Source organism: Cheilinus undulatus, linkage group 6 (genome assembly GCF_018320785.1).
Source record: "Cheilinus undulatus linkage group 6, ASM1832078v1, whole genome shotgun sequence".
In the NCBI taxonomy this organism is placed as follows: Eukaryota; Metazoa; Chordata; class Actinopteri; order Labriformes; family Labridae; genus Cheilinus; species Cheilinus undulatus.
In genome coordinates, this window is record NC_054870.1 from 46,479,576 (window position 1) to 46,507,368 (window position 27,793).

Sequence of the window (27,793 nt, forward strand, 5' to 3'; positions counted from 1 at the left end):
TTCCTCTTTTTAATGACTGAAATTATTTTACAGTGTCAAGGACCTTTGTTGTTGTTGCTGTTGTATTGCAGTCATTTTATTTTTCTTAAATTATGCTGAACAATAACAGATCCTGACATCGTGACAAGGTGCGAATGAAACATAATGAGTAAAATAGACACTCTAGCAAAGTACAGTTACCTAAACGTGTCAGTTTAGTACAGTAACAAGGTATTGGTTCATTTCTGTGTTCTACTTTTTCAGTCAAGTCTCACACAAAGACAGCGTCCTGCATTTTGAGTGGCTTTAAAGAAGACACAGCAGTGCTGAGAATGTAAATTCCTTTAAAAGGGCATTTTGGATCCATGATGCCTGGATTAAAGCTTACCCGGGGTTAGCTAAATCTATGAGTGGCATTTTTCAGCCAAGGAGGACATAGAGGGCTCAGAGTGCAGAGGGGGAAGGAGGCTGAAGGGGAGGAGATGTAGCCCCAAACACTGCAGAGCACAGAGTCACGACAGTGGAGCCTGCATCCCTTACAGCGTGCTGCTACAGCCTGCCATTCGTATTCAGATTCTTCACACTCATCCCGCCCGCAACCAATTTAGATACATTCATCTGTGTCCACTTTAATGGCGTGCCAGGGAGCAGCACATTTACAGTGGCCTGATATTATACAGATGGTAGTGTGGGGGACCTCAGTGTAATCTGTTATTCGTGGTGAGTGATATGAAGCATAAGACTCGCCGGGGGCTACAGTACCCGGAGTGAGCGCCCTGTGGATCTTTGCACAGTGTATTCTCTCTGACCTCAAATATTTGGTTTGTAAAATGAACCAGAGTTTATTCAAAGTAGATTTTCAGCCTCTCCTTTTCAATCGCTGGATAATGCATTAATGAAACGCTCAGTATCTGTAAACACTGGACGGGAGCAATCTGCTTCGGATGAATAAAGCGGCCACAAGTCTGGATGAGACTGTGAAATTTCAAAGAGCCAAGACTAATAACAGCATCCATTAGGAGATGAAACATCCAGGCCGGCCTGTAGTGAGGAGCCGATGCATGGAATCACCGCACAGACGCTCAACTCATAGGTGGGGATTTAGCTCACAGTTAGATTTATCATCTTCAACACATAAAAATGCAAATTCACATCATATCATCAGCCTCTTCCCTCTCCTTAAGAGTTGTTAAAGTCAATGAGCTCTTAAAGCTCATCGCTCAAGACGCGGTAGAGACGTAGCTGTTGTAAAGAGCCGAGGCTCCCTTGAGACAGCTTTGGTTAGTTTCCATAGGCTTCCACTGTCTGGATCACCCATGTTTCCTTTTCATTTAGTCTTTTCTCACTGAGAGCAGGCTGAAAACACTCTAGAATGGTTATTTTACCCAATGATATGCTGCGTTCCATGCATGGCTACCCTTGTAATGCCACCTGTGTCCCTTTGTATTGTGTGGCGGTTGAAAAGAGGCATAATGCCGCATGAAAATTATTGTCACTCTCTCTCACTCTCATGCAGCTTCTTGCTCTTGTCTATTTCCTTCTTCTCTCATCACTGTGAGCTCTCTACAGGAAAAAAAACTTCTTTACGGTATTCACTGCCTAATTGCCAGACTGCCTAATTAGAGATGTTACCCAACACACATCATACATTCATGCATTGAGGACATCTATCCTCTCATAGAGAGCTTACAGTCTTCCTCATTGGCTCTGTCTCCCCCACCATGTGCAGGTTTTGTGATGCAGCTAGTTTGCCATCTAGTGGCGCATGTGCAAATCACCATTCGGTCACAAGGGATCTGTGATTGAGTCTCTGAGAGGAAAGCCTTCATGGAAAGCTTTAGCCAAGAGACTATAGGTGCAATCTTGGCCAGCTGAGCTGTGTCTTAAGTCGGCTGCAGTGTCAGCCATCTCTTTATACGACCCTGAATATTTAGATGGCTGGGAGTTAAAGAGAGCATTGTGTGCCAGTCAGAATGGTGAAAAATGCTAAGCTGCATTTGAGCCCCTGCCAGGCAGCTGTCGGCTTTGCCGTTCTCTTCCTGCCCCGGCCGCTCCTCTTAACCCTCAGTAAACAACTGGAACAAATCCTATTTTATTGAGGCTTTTACCAAGTGCAAGGGATCTCTGCAAGCTCCAGTGCCCAGGCATTTTCTGAGCTTGTGCAGTGTCCTAAGATGGCATCAGACGAGGGCAGTCAGAAAAAAGGAATTTGCACTCTGTCTCTAATTGGCTCCTTAATCAGAGGCAGGTGTGGCTGCAGTCTCTGCAGAGTGTTTTTGTGACATTTGGAGCGAGCAGAATAATCGATGTTTACCACAGAAGCCTTGATAGCTGCTCTGACACTGTGAAAACACGTTTGTTGAGATTTCTTTCAACTGCAGCATATCGAGCTGCATAGTTGGTGTGAATTCGCTGAATATTTTCCCCTCTCTCCAGCTGATACTCAGCTGATATTTTGAAGCTAATGCCAAGAGGCAGCTTGGCTGATGCAGTGTATGTATGAGAAATATTCTAAATGTAGAAGCTGAGAATGCTCACAGTTGTTTGCTCTTTTCTAATAAAGTGGAGGATTTCAACAAACAACTGGGGTATGGATTTTTTCTAATCCCTAAAGCAGTGGTTCTTAACCTTTCAGCTCGTGACCCCCAAAATAAAGGTGTCAGAGACTGGGACCCCTACTGAACACAGCCATGCACATTCTAAAGTAGTCATGTGTAGACAAGGCTGTCCATTAGGGGGAAGATGGCCCACCCAAACAGAGGTTCAGCAAAATCATGGTCTGTTGTAAAGTTAAGCTGTGGGATTTTATGTTTCACCTGAATAATAACCCCTCTTATCAAGGAAACAAATATCTCTTTAATTCTTTTGTGTAGTAAGTAGCCCTCTTAATGTAAATCTTTTTGTTTAAAAAAAAGAATGGAAAATACATTAAAAACAGCTAAAATGGGTTATTAATGGCAAAAAAATGCTGGGAAGAGTGGTGAACTTGGAGTTTGAAAGTATCAAAAATGGGTTAGAAGTGCCAAAAATTGATAAACATGGCAAAAAAAATAACCAAAAACGGGTTAAAAGGGCAAAAATGGGCATATTAATGGTAAAAGGGAATAAAAAAAGTGACTGAAATGACATTAAAGTAGCAAAAATAGGTGGAAATTTGGTGGAATGGGATGAAAATTTGATATAAACTGGCAAAAAAAAAAAGGTTAGCTAAGGCAGATATAGGCAGAAATGGGTTAAACTGGCAAAAATGGGCATATAAATTGTGAAATGTAGTGTTTAAAGTGTTAAAGAGGGGTTAACAGAGACAATAATGTGTCAACAGAGCCAACAATATGAGGAGAGTTGCAAGATTTGGTTTAGAAGTGGCAAAAACAGGCAGAAAAAAAGTGTTGGAAAGGGTTTAAAATTGACAAAAAATGGGTTTTAAGTGGCAAAAATGAACCTGACACGTCAGATGGATGTGTTTCACACATACATCTAGAAAACCTTTAATACAAAGTGTTTGGGAAAGGGCAGAGCCTTTGAAAAAACATGGAGTGTGATTGGATGAACATTCTGTCTGTCATATCTTCATGGGCCAATCAGAGCAACAAAACACGTGACTTCATAGCCGCTACCGAGGAGTAAACTCCATACAGAGCTGCATAGCACGAAACATGGCGACTATAGACATGTCAGTACACGATTTTTGTCATATTTGAAAGGAAAACAACTCACTGCTGTTCCTTTTTTCTTCTTTTAACGAAGAAATGTTGTCAAGTTCTGATGAAACTGGCACTTTAGCAGCATCCACACTAATGTCTTCTGCCATAATTGCACCAGCCTCTTGTTGCTGCTTGCTTACGTCATGACTCCGCCGCACCCGAAAGTACTGCCCCTCATTGCTGATTGGTCCTGTCACTTTCTAACCGGGCCCAAATGGTTGAGATGGGAGCTTTGCAAGATGGATTCACCAGTGAGAAACACTGAAACAGGAGTAACCGTCTGCTTTGCAAGGTTACCAAAAACTGTGTTAATATTTGGCAAAATTGGTGTAAAGTGGCAACAGTGTAATTTAGAAAATATTCCTACTTTTTTAAAGGCATCTGGAGACCCCCTCTCAGTGTCTCACGACCCTCAGTGGGGTCCCAACCCCAATGTTGAGAACCTCTACCCTACAGAACCACATTACTTCTTAATCATCGGAGTATGTGATGCTGATAAATACATCAAAACTGATTCAGTAAAGGGAAATTCCATACAGTTAACCTGGGAGGGTTTAGAGGATTGCTGCAGAAATCTCAGTATTTAAAGATTCTTTATGCATACTTAATGTTGTTTTTCCTCCTGTAGCTGATTCTTATGGTTCACGGTGCAGATTTGTAAATAAGATATCAGAGAATATTTGCAAGGGGAATGGATGACATTTCAGAATTTAATTACAGAATAAATTAACTTTTGCAGGCAGTGTGAGTAATTGTCTGTATCTTGTCTGAATCTTGATACAATAAACGCTCCAGGGCATGGTGGGTTTTAGCTGAACGACTGAGGGCATCAATTGCATCTGGTTGCAATGTTTGTGTCCTTTTTTTATTCCATCTTTCACATGCCGGGCAGACAGGCTTTTCACCTGGGAATAAATATTGTGACAGGCCGCATGCAGCATGTGCACATTTGTCTGTTTGTGTTTCTGCATTTTTCAACTGTACACAACTTCACACTTCTGGATGACCGAAAGTCTGTGTCCAGATCATCCTTTCAGCACTGCTGCAGAGAGATGGTTGTTTTCTGTTTGGTCTTTGGCCCTTTGCTGAACTGCACATACAAAAACAAGAACTCCATACCTCCCTCTCTTTTTTTTATGATTTATGAAGTGACAAAAGGATATTGTCTAGGTTTATAATCTGTACACATTCATGTAGCGAGCAAATACAGCTGCTGCTCATCAGCTCCAGTCATTTTTTTTAGTTAAAAGCAGCACAGCAGTCAGACAAAAGGCTCAGGTGGCCTGAGTACGTGTCCCCAGAGGGAAGCAGGAGTCAGCTCAGGCAGAAAGAGTGGGAGTGGCATGTGAGTTTTTCAGTCAAGAAAAAGGTCATCTCTCCCATGAGCCACATAACGTTGTCGCACATCAACTTGGCTTCGTAATGTCAGATAGTCCCCCCTTCAAGACATTAAACCTCTGTGTCACATGTGAAACAGGCAGAGGAAAGAAAAGTAGAAACACAAAGAATTCTGCTTATTTGCATAGACTGTATGAATAATGGATGCAGCCGATGTGACATCCTCCACTGCTTTGTTGAATACCCCTTTGGAACTTTGAGTTTTCCATTCTGGCCTTTGCCATGTTAGTTTTCTGGAGCCTGAAGTGACCACATGCAGTATGTATGTCAGGGTTATCCTGAAGAGGAGGAGTAAGTTTGATAACGCCAACTTAACCATCTTTTGATAGCTTTCAGTCTTGTCATAGCCCTTTTGCAGGCAAGGACTTCCTCTTGCTGCTGTACACTGTCGAGACGTTGACAGTCATTGCTTCCTGGGAAACAAGGATGAGAGCTGAGAAATGTACAGGATGGGGCCACAGGCTGGACTTGAACCTGGGCCACCTGCATACATGGGGCGCAACCATGCCACCAGGCCATCTGTGCCCCCTCATTGTATTTTTTCCAATGAGAGAAAGTTGTTGTTCAGCTGGATGCACCCAACAATAAGGGACAAGCCCAAGTTAAACCTCTACAGAAGCCCATCAGAGAGAGAAAATCCCGATCAGCAGATTTATACTAGTAGCTGTTTCAGACTGCAGCCACCTATCAGCTGCATCAAGACTTAATGTTTTTTTTTTTTTTTTTTTTTACCTCAGCTCAAATGTTAACAAGTCGGGGCTTTCAGACTGCCTGTGTAAGCAACATGTCTTACACATGAGACTCTAGAGAAGACTCGCCTACTTTTCCTGCAGTTAGTGTGCATCTTTCAGCTGAAATAGACATGAAAATGGTTATGCTGAGCAATATTTACCTTATTTTAGCAGATATCATGGCCATTTTAATTTGGCCTTTTGGCCTAAACGTATTACAAAAAACCTCCTAAATGTCAAAGTGGAAACAGATTTTTACAAAGTAATGTTAATTAAATAAAGATATGTAACGTGAAACAAGTGAGTGCATAAATATTCGCCCCCCCTTCAGGTCTGTATTTAGTAGATGCACCTTTGGATGCAATCACAGCTCTGAGTCTATGTGGATAGGTCTCAGTCAGGCTTGTGCACCTGGACACTGCAATTGGTCTGGTCTTTAACTCAGCCACTCCAGAACATTCACCTTGTTGTCTTTAAACTTTTTCTGTGTAGCTTTTGCTGTACGCTTCAGGTCATTGTCTTACTGGAGAATAAATCTTCTCACAAGACTTCAGACTGAATAAGATTCTCCTCCATGATTTTCCTATGTTTCACCCTCTACCTTTACAAATCTTCCAGGGCTGCCGAGAAGCATCCCCACAGCATGATGCTGCCACCATGGTGCTTCGCAGTGGGGATGTTGTGTTTATGGGGATGTGCAGTGTCCACCAAACATTGCATCTTGTCTTATGGCAAAGAGCACCATTTTGGTCTCATCAGACCAAAGAACTTTCCTCCAAATAACCGTGGAATCTTCCAAATTCCTTTTGGACAACTCCAATTGAAATGTAATCTGAGTTTTCTTCAACAGTGGGTTTCTCTTTGCCACACTCCCATAAAGCTTTGACTGGTGAAGAACCCGGGCAACATTTGTTGGCATATTCCCTCCATTTCTTGGTGATGGGTTTAGCTGAACTTTGGGGATGTTCAGTGTCTTGAAAATGCTTTTGTGTCTTGGAGTGTTCTTTTGCTTTTATGGTGTAATGGTAGCCATGAATACTGACTGACCAGTGACTGAACCTTCCAGACACAGGTGTCTTTATAGTACAATACCTCGAGACACATTCACTGCACTCAGGTGATCCCATTTTACTATTTGTAAGACTACTAGCCACTTTAAAGGGGATGAATATTTATTCAGTCACTTTTTTACCTTATATATTTTTATGTAATATATATCTGTAATGTAATTACCTCCGCCAAGGAGGTTATGTGATCGGGTGGGTTTGTTAGTTAGTTAGTTTGTTAGTTAGTTCATTTGTTAGCAACATAACTCAAAAAGTTGTGGACAGATTTTGATGAAATTTTCAGAAAATGTCAGAAATGGCATAAGGAAGAAATGATTAGATTTTGGGACTAATCCAGATCACTGTCTGGATCCAGGAATTTTTTAAAGGATTCTGTACTATTGGGAGATAGGGCTAATGGCAAAGGTCTGCGCTGTTACCACTTTACACCAGGAGATGGTGGACATGAGTAACTTTAATCCCAGCAGCATGTTTTTGGTGTGTTTCTATTCAAAGTTTTGGAGTTTATAGAGTTTGAAATACGCACGCCCGGTCGAGGAGATGAGTCGGAGCGTAGCAGAGAGAAAGACAGCGATTTGTAGTGAGAATACTCACAATGCTGGGAGGAATAGAGGAATATTTAGCCTCTGCCATGACTTCCAGTCGTCTGGTAAGACCATGGGTGAGACTGTCAGTGCATCTGTTGGCACCGGCAGGCAATGCTTCCACCATGACAGTCCACCTGTAGCAAAGCCAGTGCTTTGCTTTACCATGTTTCCAACCCAGTGGGGAGGGAGTAATTGGTGAATGCTGTGCACTCGGGGATGGATCCAGGAATTTTTAAAGGATTCTGCACTATTGGGAGATAGGGCTAATGGCAGAGGTCTGCACTCTCTGAGTGCTTTTCTAGTTTGTGTTGTAATTTTTCTGTCAACAAATACACGTGTAAATAAATGGTACATTTTTCAAAATGAAATGAGCTTTGCTTCATAAGCTGTGTAGGTAGCATAGCTGAAGAGTGTGTACCTTTTTCAGTTTTGCAAATTTCATAAACTCATATTTTATTAAACTTATAATAGCTGCATAGCTGACATAGCTAAAGCTAATGAATCTAGGTTAGCCTTCAATGTGTTGGCTAAAGCTACATTAGCTACAAAGCTGTGTGAGCTACTTAGGTTATGTAGCTATATAAGCACAAGCTACGTTTACTAAAACTCACATTGCTAAAGCCCAACTATGTAGCTGGTGTAGCTATGTAGCTTAAGCTAATGCTAACAAAGCTAAAGTGAGCCACTGTTTGCATAACTGCATCAGACATGGTCTACACATAATTTAATCCAGGATTAGACCTCTGACCTATGTTTCTGTTTTATTCATGAAATGTTTCTTAGTCTGTAATGTTTGCATTGTGATTATGTCATGGATGTAATTGCCAGACTTTGTTTATAAATAAAGTTTCATTTATAAAATATTCTAAAATGGGGAACATTGGATACAGGCAAATTACATCACTTCTGTCCTGACAGCAGCGGCGTCTCACAGTCGTGGTCTACAGGAGGGGCATTTCAGAGCTGCTGTCTGCAGCCAGACCCCTTTAGGCTTTTCTGATTTTGGCGGTTTAAACAGTGTTGCTGTGTAAGGGTCTAAAATGACAATAATGTGTAGTTTTATCTAATATGTAAATTTTTCTTTGGTTGTCAGGAGACATAAACATGCACTGTTTAGAAGAGAGGGAGAATAAAAAGCTCTGTGCTGAAGTTCCATGTAGCATTTAATAGTAGCCACCACTGTTCTAAGGTTTTTTGTTTGTTGTTTCCCCTCTAGGACTCTACATGGTCACATGACTGAAAGCTATGAAAACAGTCTTTCATTCATTCGCACCTTATTATTATTTAGTCTTGAAAAAGACATTTAGGTTTCCCGTAGAGCCAAGGCTGTTGAGATTACATGCACAATAAAAACAATGGCACAGTCAAACAAAGCACATTCAATCATAAAGAACATACACATAATCAGTCCTCAAACAAAGAGCAATAGAAGTCAAGCAGCACAGTTACAATGTAAAACACAGTGTCTGCAAATCAAGGTCTCAAACTCTGCAGGAAACAACCAAAATCTTAATTGTAGACCTAATATTAAATTTCATAAACAAGCAATACTTTCACACTCGGGGCATGTACTGTCGATCTCACCTATTGAATCAGTGCCTTAGTATAGATGCTATGATTTTATGCATTTTGATGCACTGAGATGAAAATGAAGACTAGCTTTCAGTTATGCATAATTGGGGCCAATTTAGAGTAGAAAAGAAAGCATTCTGGGGAAATGTGCTGCAGATGCTGTGTAAACATGAAGACATTGGGTAGACATCCAAAAGGGTGAGTTATGATAATAATAATAATAATAATAATAATAATAATAATAATAATATCTTGAATTTATATAGCACCTTTCAAGAAACCCAGCTATAGCTATAGCTCATGTATAATCTTTCATTTTTTATTATTTATCATACTTTATATAGTTAAAGCAATATTGAAGTAAGCCATTGCATATTTCATGTTTTTCTCATATCCTGTGCAATTCTGATATTTATCAGACCAGTATAACAGTATAATCTAAAATAGCTTATTGGAGTTGTTGCATAATCACCCATATTTAATGGGAGCCCTGTGAAACAGAACATTTTTATCACTAAGGCTCCCGTGTGCATAGAGGAGCTAACAGAAAGCTTACACCAACATGCACCAACCACCACAAATAAATTAATGTATGCCAAACACTTTACAAGCTAACAGTCAGATCTGTGGTTAGGCTGTGAAGCACTTTAGATGGCTGGTTAATGTCAGGGTAAATCATCACATTATACATCAAATACGACCAGGTTTACACAAGAATGAAAAATAACTACAACTATATTGTGTGTCTACAGAAATAACAAACATAAAATGGGATTATACCTACCATGCCAGAGTGTAAAATAGCCTGAGGGATTTTTTTTTTTTTTTTTTTCCACACAAAGGACGTTTTAGGCAGGGGTTTTATCCACACATCAGGTTCGAGTACAGTGTTAATTTTGGCAGCTGTTTTTCACTTTATTCCTAGTCTTTAGATGAAATGCTTTTTGGTTTTAGTCACATTTTAGTCATTTCTACCCTTCTTAGTTTTAGTCAATTTTTAGTCGACTAAAACTCAAAAACATTTTAATCTAGTTTTAGTCCATACAAATTCCACACACATTAGTCTTTACTTTTAGTCCAAGCATTTATTTTCTTGCCTAAATCTGGTACCAAATCATGTTAGTGTGTTCTGTGCACTCTGCCAAACCTGGGGTCCCTGTTTCCTACAGCTGAGAGGCTGAAGAGACACAGCTACATTGTTTTTTGACAGATTTACCCACATTGGAGAAATATCACAGATTCTGAATGTCCAATAAAAACTACATTACATTTTAGTCAAGTTTTAGTCATCTTGAAGAAAACTACACATATGTTTTGTCAGTTTTAGTTTTTGTCATGGAAAAAAGGCTGTCAATGAACATGTTTAGTCATATTTTTAGTTGACAAAATGAACAGTTTGAATAAATTAAATAAAAAGTGAAGAGTAGCATAGTTTAATTGGTTCCCATCTGGGGGTCTTGGGCAGGCTTTTAGCTCTGATGTTAGATGTACATATATATATGTTTTTTAATCAAGGCTGGTAACATAATGTACGACAGCGTATTTGGGACACCCTTACAGATTAAACATATAAAGTGGGTATGTTATTTTTTTAGAAAAATAAAAATATCTAATTTTTTTAGATTATAAAGTTGTATATTTACAGGAAACTAAACCCAGAATTTCTGAGTTTAAAAAGTAATAAATTTACAAGAAAAAAGAGAATTTTCCAAGTTTTATTAGTCTTATATTTTGACTTTGTTAACTCAAAATTTTCACGTTTTTAAAGTCCTAAATTTACGTCATTGTACAGTCACTTTGCTTTCGAGAAACCAAACTGAGAACAGTGGTTGGATAACCCCAGTTAACAGAAATGTCTCTTTTTAGTCCAGACGGTAGTGATAATGTGACGATTCTGGGCTATACCCTTACTGATCAGTCACAGTAAGAGGTATCATTTGATCAGACTCTCAACTGCAGGACTTGTGAAAAGAAAACAGTTTCATCTGGTCTGATTTTTTTCACACAACTTGACTATAACCTCAAAATTGTCAATATTTGGTTCACATAAATGTACGGCTTTTAAACCAAAAGTGTTACGTTTTTTTCTGATATCTTTCTAAACTTTAACATTTTGAGTGTTTTCCTCGAACATTAGCCGACCTTCTTTATTCTTCTATATTCACACACCATCATGATAAAGGATGGTTGATAGATCTCTGAGCCAGACCCTATTAAGTAAGAAGGCATATTATGTTGTATAACATAATAACATCATATGTTGCCGTATTATGTTATGCGTATTAGGTTAATGAAATCAATATAAAGTTGATGTTTAAGTTTTTCCAAGAGGGTCCTGGGGGTCTTAGCTTTACTTAGATATTAGTAGGGTTGGCCTTTAGGAAGACAGCTGGGAGCCACTGGCCTATTTGAAAATATATTTTTAAAACTGTATTCTGCCTACTTTTTTCTGGCTTTTTGGGTCTCACCCCTGAGGTATCCCATTCTGAAAAAAAAAGATAAAACCAACACTAAAACTAAAACTACACTAACAAAATGAAGTATTTAACAAATTAAAAACTACACAATCAAACCAGCAAAATGAAGAAAAACTAGACTAGAATTTAAAAAAAATGTGAAAACAAAGTAAATTAAACACTAATGAAAAATCCAAAGCTATAACAACTTTTTGTGTAGTAGGGATATCATCTTTAAAAACCATTGTGTGAAACAATGGACTTTTAAATGATTCATTCATTCATTCATTTTCAGATGAATTCTGGTATTTTTATGTGTTTGTTCAGATCGGACAGTTGATGGAGTCAGGAAATAGAGAGAGAGAAAGATTGGGGAGGGACGCGGCCCCAGACTGCCTGATTCATCAGCCTTTATAGAACACAAAGATGCAACCCCTGGGTAACTGCATTTAATTTATTTGAATTGTGCTTAGTGGAGGTTGTGGATCACTTGATAGTCAGTTCTCTCTCAACCTGGACAACACACTTAAGACCAAAATGTTCCCAGTGCTGCGCCAGTGGTGTGTGTGTGTGTGTGGATTTGCATGAATGGGATTAGTTGATACTGATGGTCACTTTAGAAACAACCTTTGTAAACTCAAGTCCCTTTACCATGTACATAATCTCTGAATTTACATTTAAATTTACAACATTTGAGTCTGAAACTGGGGGTTATTGACTTCCTGTTTGGGTACAGACCTACTTTTAGAGGTAAATCATAGATTTAAACATGGACCTAACCACAGAATAAAGAACTTGCTATGGACTTAAAATGAATGAAAAGATCATTTTAAAAGTACATGACTTCTGTCTGTGAGTTTTTTAAAGTGTTGTGTGAAGGAACAGTGGTGGAGCTGACACACCCTAATCAGATTATGTTGTACGGCACAACAAAGCATGCAATTAATCGCAATACCAAAAAAATATTAGTGTACTACTTGTGGACCCTAATTAACGACATTTACCTCGACTACTGACAGCCCTAGTATTTTTCATTTAAAGATTTATGCCCATATCAACAGTGTGAAACAACTCATACCAGTGTGTTGTCTAATGAATACTGAATGGTGTTGAAAGTGAGATTTAATGTTTAAAGGAGCGCTGCCCTGCTACACCAGTGTGCTCTGAAACACAGCTAAGAGGGAGGAGATAGCTTCAGAGTGATTTGTTTGATAGAAAATGCAGAAGTGCATGTTCAAAATGACTCACTGGCATCTCAAGAAGGATTTTTTTGATATACTTGTAGTTTGTCATTTTTAATGTATTAAGCTAATTATTAGACCAATCCAGGGTGTACACCGCCTCTCGCCCAATGACAGCTGGGACAGGCTCCAGCCCCCCATGACTCCCAACAGGATAAGTGGTGTAGAAAATGAATGGATGGATAGATGGATAGATGGATAAGCTAGTTATTAAGATTACTTAAGCTAACTCCTTTTCAGCTATTAAAGGAGTACTTGAATTTCTGTTATGATGGAAACCTGCTTTTGTATATATTCAGTAGAACATAAGGAACTCTAGTAGACTGAGAGTTACAAGATTATCCTAACCACAGGAAACAAAGAATTTGTTATGGACAGAAAATCTGATAAAAATCACCAAAAATAACGGTTAAAACCTGATACATGCATAGAACATTTGACTTTTGTTTAATAAGTCACTCTGACTTGTATGTAGAGTTGTACAAGTGCCCAAAATAGTGCATGATACTTTTGACTCATCCACTAAGTAATTTGCAAGTTTTTTAAAGTAAACATGAGCCAAAGTAGTGCACTTCTGAATTTTATCTGCAAACTTTAAAACAAAACCCCAACAAAGGCCAATGAACGGTTGACCCCTGCATAAAGGAAATTATGGCAAAAAAAGTGGGCATTTTTCGCCTTAATCAATAAATTTTCAGGACATTGCAAAGTTCGAACCCAACACTGCCACTCAGCCACTTCATCAACACGTACATTGATAGCGTCATAATGTGATTTAAATGTCAACATTGGTCAGTGCCATTTAGCGTATCTGTGCAAAACCAACAATCTTTCCCTTCCCCTTTTATTTATATAAATATAAATGTTACAGACCACTCTATCAATCTTATTGCTAACATCACCCAGCTCATACAGCGTCATAATGGGGATTTCTGTTAAATACAACACAATCAACCCCGATCTTGTAGAGATGGCAATTCAACCACCACTGTGATATGATTTTGGAGATAAGGAAGTAATTATTTTCTTCACTCTTTCAATGAAAATATGTTCAATAACAATAACAGTATAATACAATAGCATTTCTCCTTCCACACATTATATAGAGCCATTACTAAGTCTTAACTGCTGCCCCCTGTGTGATGCCTATATGATGAGAAAGGCAGCCTTGCCTGTGAGCCTGCGCTGAGGGCAACAGACCCAGCTTTTATGCTTACAGATCTAAGTACACGCTTACAGATCTGAGTACAAATCGTGCGCGGTACAAGTGCTACAAAAGTCACGTGTGTATGACCGCCAATTCTGAACCAAAATGAGTCCACAAGTCCACAATTACAAATTGGTCTACATATTTGCAGATAAGTACACGCATTTGTGGATCTTTGTACAAATTTGCAAAACTTTACACAGATTTGCAGATCTGTACACACATTTGCGGACCTGTGCATGTATTTGTGGATTTGTGCACGCACTTGCAAAGCTGTACACGCATTTGCAGATTTGTGCACAGATCTTTGTACGCATTTGCAAGTACTTTTGCAACACTAATAGCTCCAAATACAATTAAATAAAAGTTTAAATTTGAATGTCAAAGGGAAAACAAATTGGATTCATATTTTTGAAACTAGATAATGACTTTCAGAGCTCTAATGGCCTTCATCTTTTCTTTCACTTTGAGCCAAATTACCAAAATGAAAGATGAGATATTATGTATGAAATATGATTAGATTCTCAAACACTGGAATGAGTTCAGATTGATTTATCTGCTGATAGCCCTCCCTGCATATGAAAACAAAAAGCTGCCCATCAGTTTTGGCCTCTCTGGGCTCTGTGTTGGGCCCTGTGGTGTTCATATCAGAGGGCTCCTCTAGCTTATCTACTGACCCTTCTTGACAGGGGCATTTGTCAGGTGGATTATGTTGCTTCTTCATGGTATATCTACTTCATAGCTAGGAAATGCATCACGTCCCGGCCTCTCCGTTTTATACCGCTGTGTTATCCCAGCATGGGTAGTCGGACATGGGATGTCTCAGAGAACGTGTTGACATTTGGGATAAGGATTATGGAGTCATCACAAACGAGTGCCTCTGCTGTGTGTCACTGTCGCTGTTGACTTTGCTCTCAGACTGGGAGGGGGGGGCTTTTGTCGGACTGAGCCGGCCCCCATGTCTATGCTTTACTTTTACGCTTTTACAGCTCCAAGCAGAGTCAAGGCAGGGATCCGTGTGGATTAAGGCAGAAGTTCAAAACACACTGTCAGTCTGCTGAGGCCTCCTTCTTACTTCAGCTCTAATGTGTGCTCACTCTAGCTTTAGAAGCAGCGTTATTGAATTAGTGCCTAATGTTGGGAGCTTTTCACACTTCTCTTATGTGGTTTGCAGGTTTTTAGAGTGGAACAGATAAATAGTCCTTGTTATATGTGTTCGTCTTGCCAGACCATCTCTCATTTACCCTACTCCATCTTCCTCTCTCCTCTCCCTCATCCCTTATTTCCTCCCATCCCCTTCCCCTGTCTCGCCCTCCCTCTAATCTACTGCAATGACCTGAAGGAGGGCTTCACACTGCAGCGCTCAAATAATAATCAAGCACTAGGATGTTGTCAAATTTATAGGACACCGAGCGTTGCATAGCAACAGAGATTGCCAGGGTGATCCAACAGGCGCTGGAAGTTGGGTGAGGGAGGGCCGGGGCGAGTGACAGGAGACGGGAGACAGGGGGAAGGAGAGATGACAGGAAGAACAGGAGACAGGAGAGGGATTAGACGGGAGCAACAGAATTATGAAATATACACAAAGGAAGAGAAAAACAGGAGGAACACAAAAGGAAATGAGAAAGTGAATGCTGGCTTAGTGCAGAGAAAGATTAATTGACACTGTTGGCTGGTGTTGTGGGCTTTCAATAGTGTCATTATTCAGGCTGCAATTATCATAGTGTTAACATATTTTACAAAAGAAATCTGGCATGCTTAGGTGGTGTTAAGTTTACTTACAATATTAAAAAGCCCAACTTCAGGCGGCTATTTGCTCCTGGTTAAATCCTTGAATAGTGCTGGTTATACAGAATAGACAGAAATGGCAAGGTTAAATGACCTCTTACATGACTGGTGTCCATATATTCTTAAATATATGGATGAAGCCCCCTAGTGTGCAACTTTACAGATGGAGAAAGCTGATAGAAACTACCTGTAGCCACAGGGAGAGGCTCCTTTTGCCATTCAGCAACTTTATCAGATGTGTTTAGGGAATTGCAGGGATAAAAGCAGGACCAGTACTCCATGTTAAGACACAAGTTTTAATTCAACTCCCTTAGTGTTAAACTTAATGCTTTTTTTCCAAGTGCCAGAGCAGTTGGAAAGAAAGATATACTCTTGAGTTATAGCTTGAAATTTAGTTGTTATTTCACAATTAAGTTGACAACAAACATTGAAATCTATGACAACAAAGAAGATGGATGATTCAGCAGAACTTAGAGAGAAAGAACAGGATATTTTCATCAAGAAAAACACAAAAAAGATGAAAAATAAGACCTCAGTTTCAACTAAAACTCCAAGCTAGCTCAAAACTGCCAGTAACTGCCATCGGACACTGCCTGATCAACAGGAGACTACTATTGCGGTAGCATGGCGGTGGCGCGTACTCGCACAGCAGCCCGATGAAATTGACACTCCTGCCAAGATTAACTGACAGCACTTTATGCCAACTGATAAATCAGGATGTACTGCAGTTCACATCACTGAATTTTCCTTGAAAGTACATCCTTTGTGAGTTAAGATTGTTTCTGAGTTCATTTTTTTCTCTGCACTGACAGCAAACAAACTGGCTTTAAAGGTAAAGAAATAAATCTCTATAATGAGTCTACATGTTTACAAAATGACCTCAATAATATACAACAAATTATCCCTTTGGTGACAAACTGTACCAGAAGTCAAAGAGGTCTGTGAGTGACATTTAGACTCCATCAAATCATTGAGGTGGCATTTACACAGAGATCAACTTCGACCCCTCAGATAATACACTGCTGAATCACTTCATACATTTTTACCACCTGTTGCTGTCGGGTTTTGATTATCTACATGTTCCAGGGACTTTATATTTCTTCTGAGGTGGTTTCCTCACTGAGTGATGGCGTAAAACTCTGAGGTGTAGAAGAGATGTGTCTTTGCTGTGGTTTAGTGAAGCTGGACAGCATGAAATGTGAAATCAGTGGCAAATGATGCACAATTCTCAGGGGTTTTTAGTTTATTAGCTTTATGCTTATAGAAAAAAATTAATAGCAGGGATGCATGATATTATGGGCCTGATAGCGGTATCGACAGAAATATCAACAGCAGCATGTATCAACTGTAAAATTCGGCCATTTATACTAATAAATTAGTAGAGTTTTGGGCTGGACCAACAGACCAATGAAAGTTGACATCTTTTTCTTTATTGATCCTCATTCTTTAAACTTTAAAGTGTGTTTTAAGAAAAAAAAAGTTCCTTTTTTAATCCTCAAACCTTAAGTTGCATTCAAAAGACTGAATTTTTAGTTATGTTAAACATGAAAATATCAGTATGGATATCTGTTTCAGCTAAAATGATTCTGTAAATATCGGCATATAGGATATCAGCAAAAGTTCAATATCAGGCATGCCTAATTAATAGGCTAACCAGCTAACGTGGTAATTTTAACTGAAGAAACCCATTATTTTTAGTCAAGTCATTATTTTTCTGTCAGTCTCCTTATTGGGGATGTTGTGGTGATGCCCAGTGTTGACCAGTCAAACAAAAATTTGCAGAAATAGTGGTTAAAAGAGGTTTAAAAGTGGCGTAATGGCTCCAAAGTGGCAGGAATGGTGGTGGAATGGGATTATAAAGTGTCTAAATGAGTGAATAGTGCCAAAAATGAGTTAATAGAGGCAAAACAAATTTACAGAAGGGGAAAATATGAGTAAAAAGTGGCAAAACTGGGCAGAAATAGTGGTTAAAAAGGGTTGAAAAGTGGCAAAAATGGCACATACTTAACAAAAAACACCAAATGCTCTCAGACAAAGAGATAAATACTGTTTTTTGTGAACCATATTTATTCTTTAATTAAATGACAGGAAAAATAACTTTTTCATCATATTCTAATGTTTTGAGATGCACCTGTTTTTCCTGTCCTGCAACAACTCCAGAATCTAGTTTGGGCTTTTTTTGTGCAGCAGGTCTTCTTAAGTCTGGTGTGCAAATCTTTGGTCATTTTAGTTGGTTTATTTATTTATTTATTTATTTGCCTAAGTCAACTCTAGAAAAACCTTTGTCACACAGGAAGGATGTGGCAAAAGGAAGGAGTGTTGCTCACTTCATTACTCATCACTGTATAGGTGAAACTGAGGGGGAACCATGACTCATCAGGTCGTCTTCTTGTCTTCGTTTTAGAAGCTGTGACGTCTGATGTTGACTCACTGATAGCCTTAACTTTACCTTGAAGCCCCCTCACAGGGTTTACCATGCTGTGAGTCCCACTTTGGAAATCACTGCATGAAGCCACAGGTTAGTTAAATTTCTCCTTCTGTAACTGAGGTAGCCTATAAGGGGGAGAGCTTTATGGGGCTCAGCCAAACTGGGGGCCCATGGAGGTCAGCAAAACCACGGTCCATTATAAAGTTAAGCTGTTGTAATCATATTTTATTTTTAAACTGAATATTAACCAATCTTATCAGAGAAACATATATATTTTTAATGTATCTTTGCTGTAGTATAAAGCTTTTTTTCAAAATGTAAACTCCTTTTCTTAAAGCAGACTAAACCTTTCTTTATTACTGTTAACAGTGTGATGGGCACTTTGAAATAAACAATTTGGAAGTAACATAAGATTTCATAGCTAAGCCATGATGTGCACGAATGTCAGGATGCTAGAAAATATAGAAGACACAGCTGACACAACTCAACGGAAAAACATAAGATAATTGTGGTGAAAAGTGGCAAAGGTAGGAGTGGCAACAAAAGAGGCAAAAATGGTAGAAAAGTGGCAAAGCTGGGTTTAAGTAGGGGTGAAAAGGGGTCATGAGTGGCAAAAATGGGTTTAAAGTAGAAAAATAAAAAAAATTGACTTAAGAAGTGGCAATAATGGGTTAACAGAGGTAAAGGCGCAAAGTGGCAAAATCAGGTTAAAGTGGCAAAAAGAGGCAGAAATAGTGATCAAAGAGATTCAAAGGTGGCATAATGGCTTCAGTTACCAAAATGGGCAGAAAGGATGGTATAATAAGATTATAAAATGGCAAAAATAGGTTAACAGAGGCAAAAAAATGTTGGCAGAAAGTGAAAACATATGGGTTTAAAAATAGAAACAATCAGAAAAGTGGTGAAAATGCGGGTCTCAAGTGGCAAACTTTGGCAAAAAGTATGAAAAGTGGCAAATAGAAGTGGCAAAAATGGGTAAACAGAAGCAAAAAGAGGCAAAAAAGTTGCAAAAAATGTTAAAAGTGGCTGAAATTGGTAGAAATAAGGGTGAAAAAAGGTTAAAAAGTGCATCCAAGGGGCAGTAAAAAGTGTCAAATATATATATATATATATATATATATATATATATATATATATATATAATGAAGTGGAATTATGGATGTAGCATAGCAAAAATAGGCAAGAAGTGAAAAATATGGGTTTAAAAAATGGAAAATAGGCAGAAAAGTGGTAAAAATGGGTTAAAAGCAGAAAATATGGGTCTTCAGTGGCAAACATTGGCAAAAGTGCCAAAAATTGATGCAAAGTGGCAAAAAGAAGTGGCAAAAATGGGTTGACAAAGGCAAAAAGAGGCAGAAAGTGGCAAAATTGGGTTAAAAGTGGAAGAAATAGTGGTGAAAAGAGGTTAAAAAGTGCCTTATTGGCTTCAAAGTGGCAGTATAAAGTGTCAAAAATGGGTATAAAGTGGCATTATATTCACAGTAGCTGCAGGCAAGGCTAACAGTGGCCCCACACAAACCTGCTATACCAAGCATCTTTCTCACAAACGCCCGCTCCCTCACCAGCAGGATGGACGATGTAGGGTTGTGGATCTCTAACCATCGCTCAGACGATTGTGTTTGCTGCTGCTAAAAATGGTTGAAAAGTGAAAAACAGAAGTGGTAAAAATGGGTAGAGGGAAAGTGGTTAAGAGGGATTGAAGTGGCACAAATAAAAAAATCTTTACATCTGAATAGATCGACACTCTTCAGCTCCTAAATGAGGAAACTGATGTACAGGACCCATACTTAGGCCCTTTCTAAACATTGAAATGTTTTGCTTCATTTTCCGTTTTCATTTCCAAAAAGTTCCAAGTTCAGACGGCAACGTTTTCAAAAAGATCTCCGTTCACACGAGACTGCTGGAAACACCAAAAACGATGTAGTATACATGCCAGGCCGGTAGATGGTGGTGTGATTTTGCAATGTCCAATATCGCCTTCGGGCTGCTTCGACGGCGTATGGGTGGAGTCAGAATCTGGTGCAGGCACGAAATACATCTCCGCTAATCCAAGTGATGGTGAATTAAATCAACATTTTGTAGGAGAAGTACAGTTAAATTTAAAAGAGTGAGGAGCACAAACAGTACACTGGTGTCAGCCATCTTTGTTTTGTTTTGGGCTTCCCATCCGTGCATGTGTTATAAGCCTACTTGCGCGTGATATTTACTGCAGCTGCAGTGCGCATGTCCGTTTTCAGAAAGTGCCGGTTTCCCTGTTTACATGGAGATGGGGGCGTTTTGAAAAACTTCCACCCTGGAACCCGTTTCCAAAAGTTCAGTTTTCAGGCACCAAAACGCCATTGCCGTGTAAACGGACAGCCAAAACACTACAAAACTTTTGCGTTTTCACTCAAAAACGTTGTGTAAACGGGGCCTAACACCAGTGTTACTGATCCCATACACACACATTGACACCATCAGTAAATCAGGACTGGGGAGGGCCCATTCTCTTTATTTGTCAGGGGCCCGTCTAATCCTGTGGGTGGGCCTGCCTGTAACAAAAATCTCTTTCCAAAGACGGCTTTTTCATTAAGAACTATTGTTTGACTCAAATGTGACTGTGCTAGTCAACTCCAGGCCTTGGTAAAATAATATGCAATTAACCACTGATTGCCTGTTTTTGTTCTGACTTTATTTGATGAAATCTGAGCTCTGGAGTACCACAATTTATTTTGATTATAACATGCAAATAAATGGGCATAACATTATTTTGCACTTTGGTGTTAAAAGAGATTTTGGGGCAGAAGTGGAACAATAATTTCAAAATCTGCATAATTCATGACCGCTTGGAATAATAGGGCATGAAATATTCATTAGCTAAATTACTTATCTATGTAATCTGCTTTTGTTTTGGGGTAGAGGGGAGAAAGGGCAGATGGTGTGGTCTTTTTGCAAGCATGGCAACAATTCGGTGTTAGGCTCGTCTTTTTCACTGAGAGAAAAAATAACATCTTCCTGAGTGCTGAAAGGCTGTTTCTGCAGACCTTTTCATACAAAAGTGAAGAGTTTTGGATCTGCATGCACCAGCCGCTATTCAAGCAATCCTGAAACACTCTTGCCGCTCCTTTTGTGCCAATTACAACCAATTACATTTCAAAGAGGTTAATCCAATGCAGTATAATGTCAGTCATTTGAAGGGAAGGATTTTAAGGTTTAAAGGTGCTGTTTCTTCCCATTGATGCAATTCAAAGTCCCCCAGCTCCCCCACTCCTTCACACTCACTCAGAGCCTCAGAAGTGCATTACCACAGATGTTCAAAAGACGCTGGCCGGGGCTGCGCTGGTACTTCAAACAACAAGAACACAGGGAGGCATGAAACTCCCAAGAGTAAGCACAAACTGGTTCCACTGTGTCATCATTAAGGTTAATATTTACCGTGGTGCACCTCGGCTTCTCCTGTTTCTGTAATCCTGTAATCTGTGCTCTACAAACAACAACACACGTGGCATTTGAGCACGAGTGCACATGCAAACAGATGATTAAAAGGCTCTCAGTGAAGTTCCTTCCATTGTGTTTGTTGCAAGCAAATGCAACATGTCAAATTCGACCCAGTTAGTCAAAGTCTGCATACCCAGAGTGTCAGGAAAGGAAGAGTCGGGGGCGTCGTCTTTTTTTTTTTCTGCTTTTCTTTCAGCCGCTAGTGATCCTTCATTCTCCACTGCTGACTCTGTGCAGGAGAGAAGTGTTTTTGTGTCAGCCATATTGACACATACAGTAGTAGAGACATATACAGCTTCAATAAAGCAGCTTTGTCAGATGATGAAATCCCTTTTAGAAAGAGGTAATCATATTTAGCTGTGGTACAGATATCTGCATTGTCTAATACTCCTGCCGTTCAGTGAATAGTTGAGTAATACCATCTTCTAATTGAGCTGATTTTACATCTGTCTGGTGAGTGTGTGAGAGCCAGCTAATTCCAGATACTCCTTATAACACAGAGCCATTGATGCTCTGCCAGTTTATTAAGGATATCCACAGAGGACGAGGACATAAGCTCTCTTCATGTAAATTATAGAAACTTGGGTTCGATTCAGACCACATTACATCTTATTAAGATGTCAGCTTTTCAAGACTTGAAGCTTTTCAAGCAGAAAGACCTAAAAACCTCAGCCTCGAAACAAGAAAAAATGGGCTAAACTGGTCGCTTCCTCCTGACCTCGTTTTAATTGCTGGACAGCTCTCAGCGACCCGGCCTGTTTGCTGCGGTATCTGCTCCTCAGGTTGATTAATGCATGAGGGGACGCTCACAGCTGGAAAGGAGGCAGTAAACCAGAGGAGGGAACAAAGACTAGTGGGCCACACAGGGTGCAGCAATTAAGCTGTTTTCTTGTTGTTAATTAAAAGCAAATTAGAGACTGCGACAAGAGTTGCCGTCTAGCCTTAATTGCTGGCAGCATGCATGCACAGCTACACCTGTTGGCGCATCTTCACTCACTCATCTTAATCTCTCTTTTGTCTGTCTTCCTCAGGGACGAAGAGGAAAAACAGGGGAACCTGGACCCACTGGCCCTCAAGTAAGTAAAATACAATAATAGAAACATAATTACACATTTCATAGTTTGAGATAGAAAAATTAACTTTTTAAGTTCTGAACTTGTGTCATGGTGCCTTTCAAAAATAATTTACCCCCTTGGATGTTTCACACTTTAATTGATTTTATAAATCAGTCATAGTCAATATTATTTGGCTTTTTGGACCAAAAAAAACAAAAATCTTTTTAATGTGAAAGTGACAGTATTTAGTAGATGCACCTTTGGCTGCAACCACAGGACTGAGTCAATGTAAACAGGTCTGACCACTGCAACTGTGCTCCATTTCCTGGGGAAAAAACTGCTTAAGCGGTGTTTACAGCCCTTTTCAAATCCAGCCACAAATTCTCTATTGGATTGAGGTCTGGACTTTGACTCGGCCACTCCCAAACATGCACCTTGCTCTCTTTAAACTGTTTCTGTGTAGCTTTTGCTGTATGCTTCGGATCATTGTCTCACTGGAAAATGAATCTTGCTGTAGTCTCTTGCAGACTGAATAAGATTGTCCTCCAGGATTTTCCTATATTTTGCCGCATTCATTTTACCCTCTACCTTTACAAGAATTCCAGCTGAGAAGCATCCCCACAGCATGATGCTGCCACCACCCGGCTTCCCAGTGGAGATGGTGTGGTTGTGGTGATGTGCAGTGTTTGGTTCCCACCAAATGTAGCTTCTTGTCTGATGGCCAAAAAGTCCTATTCAGACCAAGAACATTCTTCCTCCTGACCATGGAGGCTCCCACATGCCTTTTGGTCAACTCCAGTTCAGAATTAATCTGAGTTTTCTTCATCAGTGGCTTTCTCTTTGCCACTCTCCCATAAAGCTTTTACTTGTGAAGAACCTGGCTAACAGTTGTTGTCCACAGAGTCTCACCCATCTCAGCTGCTGAAGCTTGGAACTCCTTCAGAGTAGTCACAGTTGTCTTGGTGTCCTCTCTCATTAGTCTCCTTCTTGTTTGTGAGGACAGCCAGATCTAGGCAGATTTATGTGCCATATTCCTTCCATTTCTTGATGATGGATTTTAACTGAACTCCAGGAGATGTTCAATGCCTTGGATTTTTTTTTTTGTATCCATCCCCTGACTTATACTTTTCAACAACATTTTTCTCTGAGTTGCTTGGAGTGTTCTTTTGTTTTAACGGTGTAATGGTAACCAGAAATACTGATTAACCAGTGACTGGACCTTCCAGACACAGGTGTTTTTATACTTCACTCACTTGAGACACATTCACTGCTCTCAGGTGATCCCAGTTTTACTAACTGTGAGTCTACTAGCACCAATTGTCTGGATCTCTGTTGAATTAGGTCTGTCACTTTAAAGGGGGTGAATATTCATGCAATCACTTATTTTACATTACATGTTTTGTGCAGGGGAAGTCCTGTGTTCTACCTGAAAATTTTCAAAGCTTCGTCAGCACTAGTATGTGTCTGTAGCTCACTCCCTCAAAGTGCAGAGTTTGTCCACAGCACACACTCTGAGCAGCACGGCTCATGTGCATGGACGGGAACACTTCTGAGCATGCTGATGGTGTGTCGGCTTTATTAAAATTGTTACAACCAGCTCGTTTAGAGAAAAGGGAAGTAACAAAAAAGCTGGTGTTATAGGGTTAATCAAAGTTATTTATTAACAAAAGGTAAGAATTTAACAATGAACAAAGGTGAGGTAAACTAAGGACTAAAGAGTGCCGCCATGTTGGTGGGGCAAATTGGACCACAGCTTTAAAAATTAGACTATGGCGAGGCGCTAAGTAAATGACAGGATAACACTGGAAGATGGATAGATATTTTATTCAGCCATTGCATAAAATCAGTCAGATCAGCTACAGGCTTATTCAAAATGCTACATTAAACATAAAAATTGGGTTTGTAAAAATGTTCCTAGCCCTTTAAGACCTGCTGGCACTCCTAGTACATTTCTATCTTAAACCGCAGGTGGAATTGCAACCAGATGAGATCAAGCAATAGTTCTTTTTGCATATAAATACAGAGGATTAACACTAGCATGTCACACATTCAATGTGTCTCAGAGTACTGTTTCTTTCCAGATATATCCTTCTTCTTTTGCAGAAATGTAGTAAAAAGTGCATATATCATAAACAATATACTATAATATAATCTGCTGCCTTTCACAGGACTTCCTAGTTTATGTGTACATGATGTACACAAAACCTATTGCGTTGTTTTCTTGCAGGTCACGAGTCTCACTTGTTATTGTTCCAACATGGTCTTCTGCAAACATTTGTATGCTCAAGAGTATGTGGCACACCTAGAGATTTGATTGCACTACTGTAAATAGTTTATATTTTATAAACATGCTGTCTTTTTGCAAATGGTGCACAGTCTCATTTTATCTTCATCTTTGCCTTCAATGGTAGGTCATAAAGTGTTACAAATAATCATTAAAATCTACAAATAACGAAAAAAAACACAAGAATTTTATCAGATAGGCAGTTTGCAAAAGTGGCTTTTATCGTTGACAAAATAATTACAAATGCATGACTATATTTGCAAAAGAAGGTGAATTTCTTTTGCACAATACCAGTCAAGATACATGCAATAATGGATTTTAATGGCTGCAAATGCAAAAGAAACTTAGTGAAGTTTAGCTCTGGCAGCAAGATGCATCATCACCTTCTATTCCAGCTTTTCTGCCACGCAAAGTCAATTTGAACTGAACTTTACTGAATGGAGAATTTCTCTGTTTCTTTTTCAATATGGATGCAGCTAAAGTGATCATTGTTATTAAAGCATTTTTAAAGCAATCAGTGCAGCAGAAAGGCTCTACGGCAGGGTTAATCAACTAAAATTCAAAGAGGTCCAGTCAGAGAAAATGTATTAAACCAAAGGTCTGGAACATCAAAATGTCTAAGTTGAGTTAGTGTGATATGTGGATCTGGGTGCGATTTCAGGGACTTGTTGCGCTGGTAAAATATGAGAATCAGTTTTCCTTTAATGCTATTAATTATATTTGAAACACGTTTTTATTTAAACAAAGCAACACATAACAGAAGTAAGAGTGGGATGTATAATTTGATTGTCATTTTAAAGCTAATCTACAAAGTTAATACTGCATAAATTCTTAAAATAATATATAAAATAAAGTGTCTACAGCTCACCTGTTTCTCCGTCTGTGAACTTCTCCTTGTCTCAGCTCACTCGTCTTTTGGTCTACTCTCTTTGTCTTTCTTTCTTTCTTTTCCTTTCTTTTTACTTTTCCTGTCTTCCTCTCGTCTGTCCCTCGTATGAATGCAGCAGTTCAGCCTTTACCGCCTGGAATGCAGACAGGTCATTGGCCGAGTAGCGTCACGTGAGATAGCTTAACTCGCATGCAATTGGTCCGTTCATTTCCTGATCTGCAAAAACAGTACCGTAAATCCTAGAATAGCTGCGCCAGTTAAAATAGAAGTGCACCGTCAAATTTAAAGTTCCCTTTTAATCTAATGATCGTAGGTCCGGGTCCAGGTCTGTATCGGATGGTGCCTGGGTCTGGACCCGGACCACGGACCAGTTAGTGACCCCTGCTCTACAGCAGTGGTTCTTAACTAGTGGGTCAGGACCCAAAAGTTGGTCACAAAGCTCTTTCCAGTGGGTCACTTATGTGTGCCTGGGGAAAGAAAATGTCAAAAAACTCTATGGAAGCCCTGAGTGGACATCCAGTAATTCCATACACATATTTTTTGTGATGTTTTCCTGTGAATCAGAGAATTCAGTATTTTTCCACAAGATTTCTACTTATTTTTCCTCTTTTTTGGGAAATAAAACTGGTTTCCCCAACATAACAAGGAAATTCTTAGAGAAATTATCAGACTTTCATGCTATCTCTAGAAAACGGAGTAGAATAGGATGTATGCATGATAATCCTTCTGTAATGAATGTGCTTGTTTTGTCCCATCCTTTTTTTCAAGAAGTTTTTCTTTTTAGTGTCAAAATATCAGCATCTCTTGGAGTGTTCTTTTGTCTTCATGGTGTAATGGTAGACCACCATTCATGAAATCAATGGCTTTTTTTTTTTTTTTAATCTGGGTTGTTATTTCTCTTAAGGAGGAGGTGGTGGGTGCTGATGGCTGACCAGTTGAGAACCACTGCTCTACAGTTTTTAGTTTGAAGAAGCAATCACACCCTGATGATGTCTGTACTAACTCCATGATTAGCCTGTATTGATCTGGTCAAAGATTTCTCCTATACTTCCTCAAACACGTCTTATTTTTCCAACACAGAACTCAAAGGGGTGCATTAAGGTAGCAGTCCAGACTGCTGGTATTGATGAGTAGGACAAGTCTGCCTGTAAGGCCCGTTGACTCCTTGAATTATGGTCGTTTCCTCAGGCGTTCAAAGCACTGCCAGACACTCTTGGTGCCCTTTTAGTGTGTGGGTCACTACACAAACACACAAACGCCACGATGCGTTACAGGAGACAGCTTGTCAGACTCTAAACTGCTCTGATGTCAGGACAAACAGGAGTGTTTAGGCATCATGTAGCTCCAATGCCTTTCCTGTCCAATTATTTTCATGCCCTTTTGGCCTTATTCCGCTCTCGATCAGGACGGAGAGGTGGCCTTATTTTATTTCATCCAGAAAACTAGTGAGCCTCTGTTCTGCTTCTATCACCGCCATGCTTCATGGGTTCAATTATCTTTATTAAATTGAGCTACTCATTGTTAAACCTCTCTCGCTGCGGGAGAACACACAGAACCCCCGCCTCCTTAATAACTCGTAAAGTTGTAGGACACAAAGTCTTAGAATAAAAGAAAGACAGGTAGGAGAAGGTGTGACATTTCTAAATGGCAATGTCCTGATGATACCCTTAACATGTGGCAGCTTTGCCTCAGTCCCCTGGTACTGGCATTTATGAGTCACCTGTTTTGCTGATGTAGATCTCTGGGGCAAAATCATCTATTCAACACACACGCCAGGGCGTCACTCCTTCTTGTCCGTTGGCAGCAGGACACGGTGTGCAGTCGAGGGGCCAGCAGTTATTTTTCAAAGTCAAATTAGCCTTGCACAACAACAAGAGAGTCTGTGAAAGGCACACAAAAAGTAGAGACACTCGAAGATAATCTCAAGACT

At 39.6% G+C, this 27,793-nt stretch overlaps 1 protein-coding gene across 6 annotated transcripts in view; it reads left to right on the forward strand.

Moving 5' to 3' along the window:
• Positions 1–27,793, forward strand: part of LOC121510817 (collagen alpha-1(XIX) chain-like) — a 281,327-nt gene that overhangs the window by 138,756 nt on the left and 114,778 nt on the right. For all 6 annotated transcript variants that reach the window (XR_005991990.1, XM_041789059.1, XM_041789062.1 and 3 more), the window contains one exon: positions 22,667–22,711. Coding sequence is in view for 5 of the 6 variants with exons in the window: in XM_041789059.1 (XP_041644993.1) it covers positions 22,667–22,711 (45 nt within the window). In the remaining variant the exon portion in view is untranslated. The remainder of the gene's footprint in view (positions 1–22,666; positions 22,712–27,793) is intronic.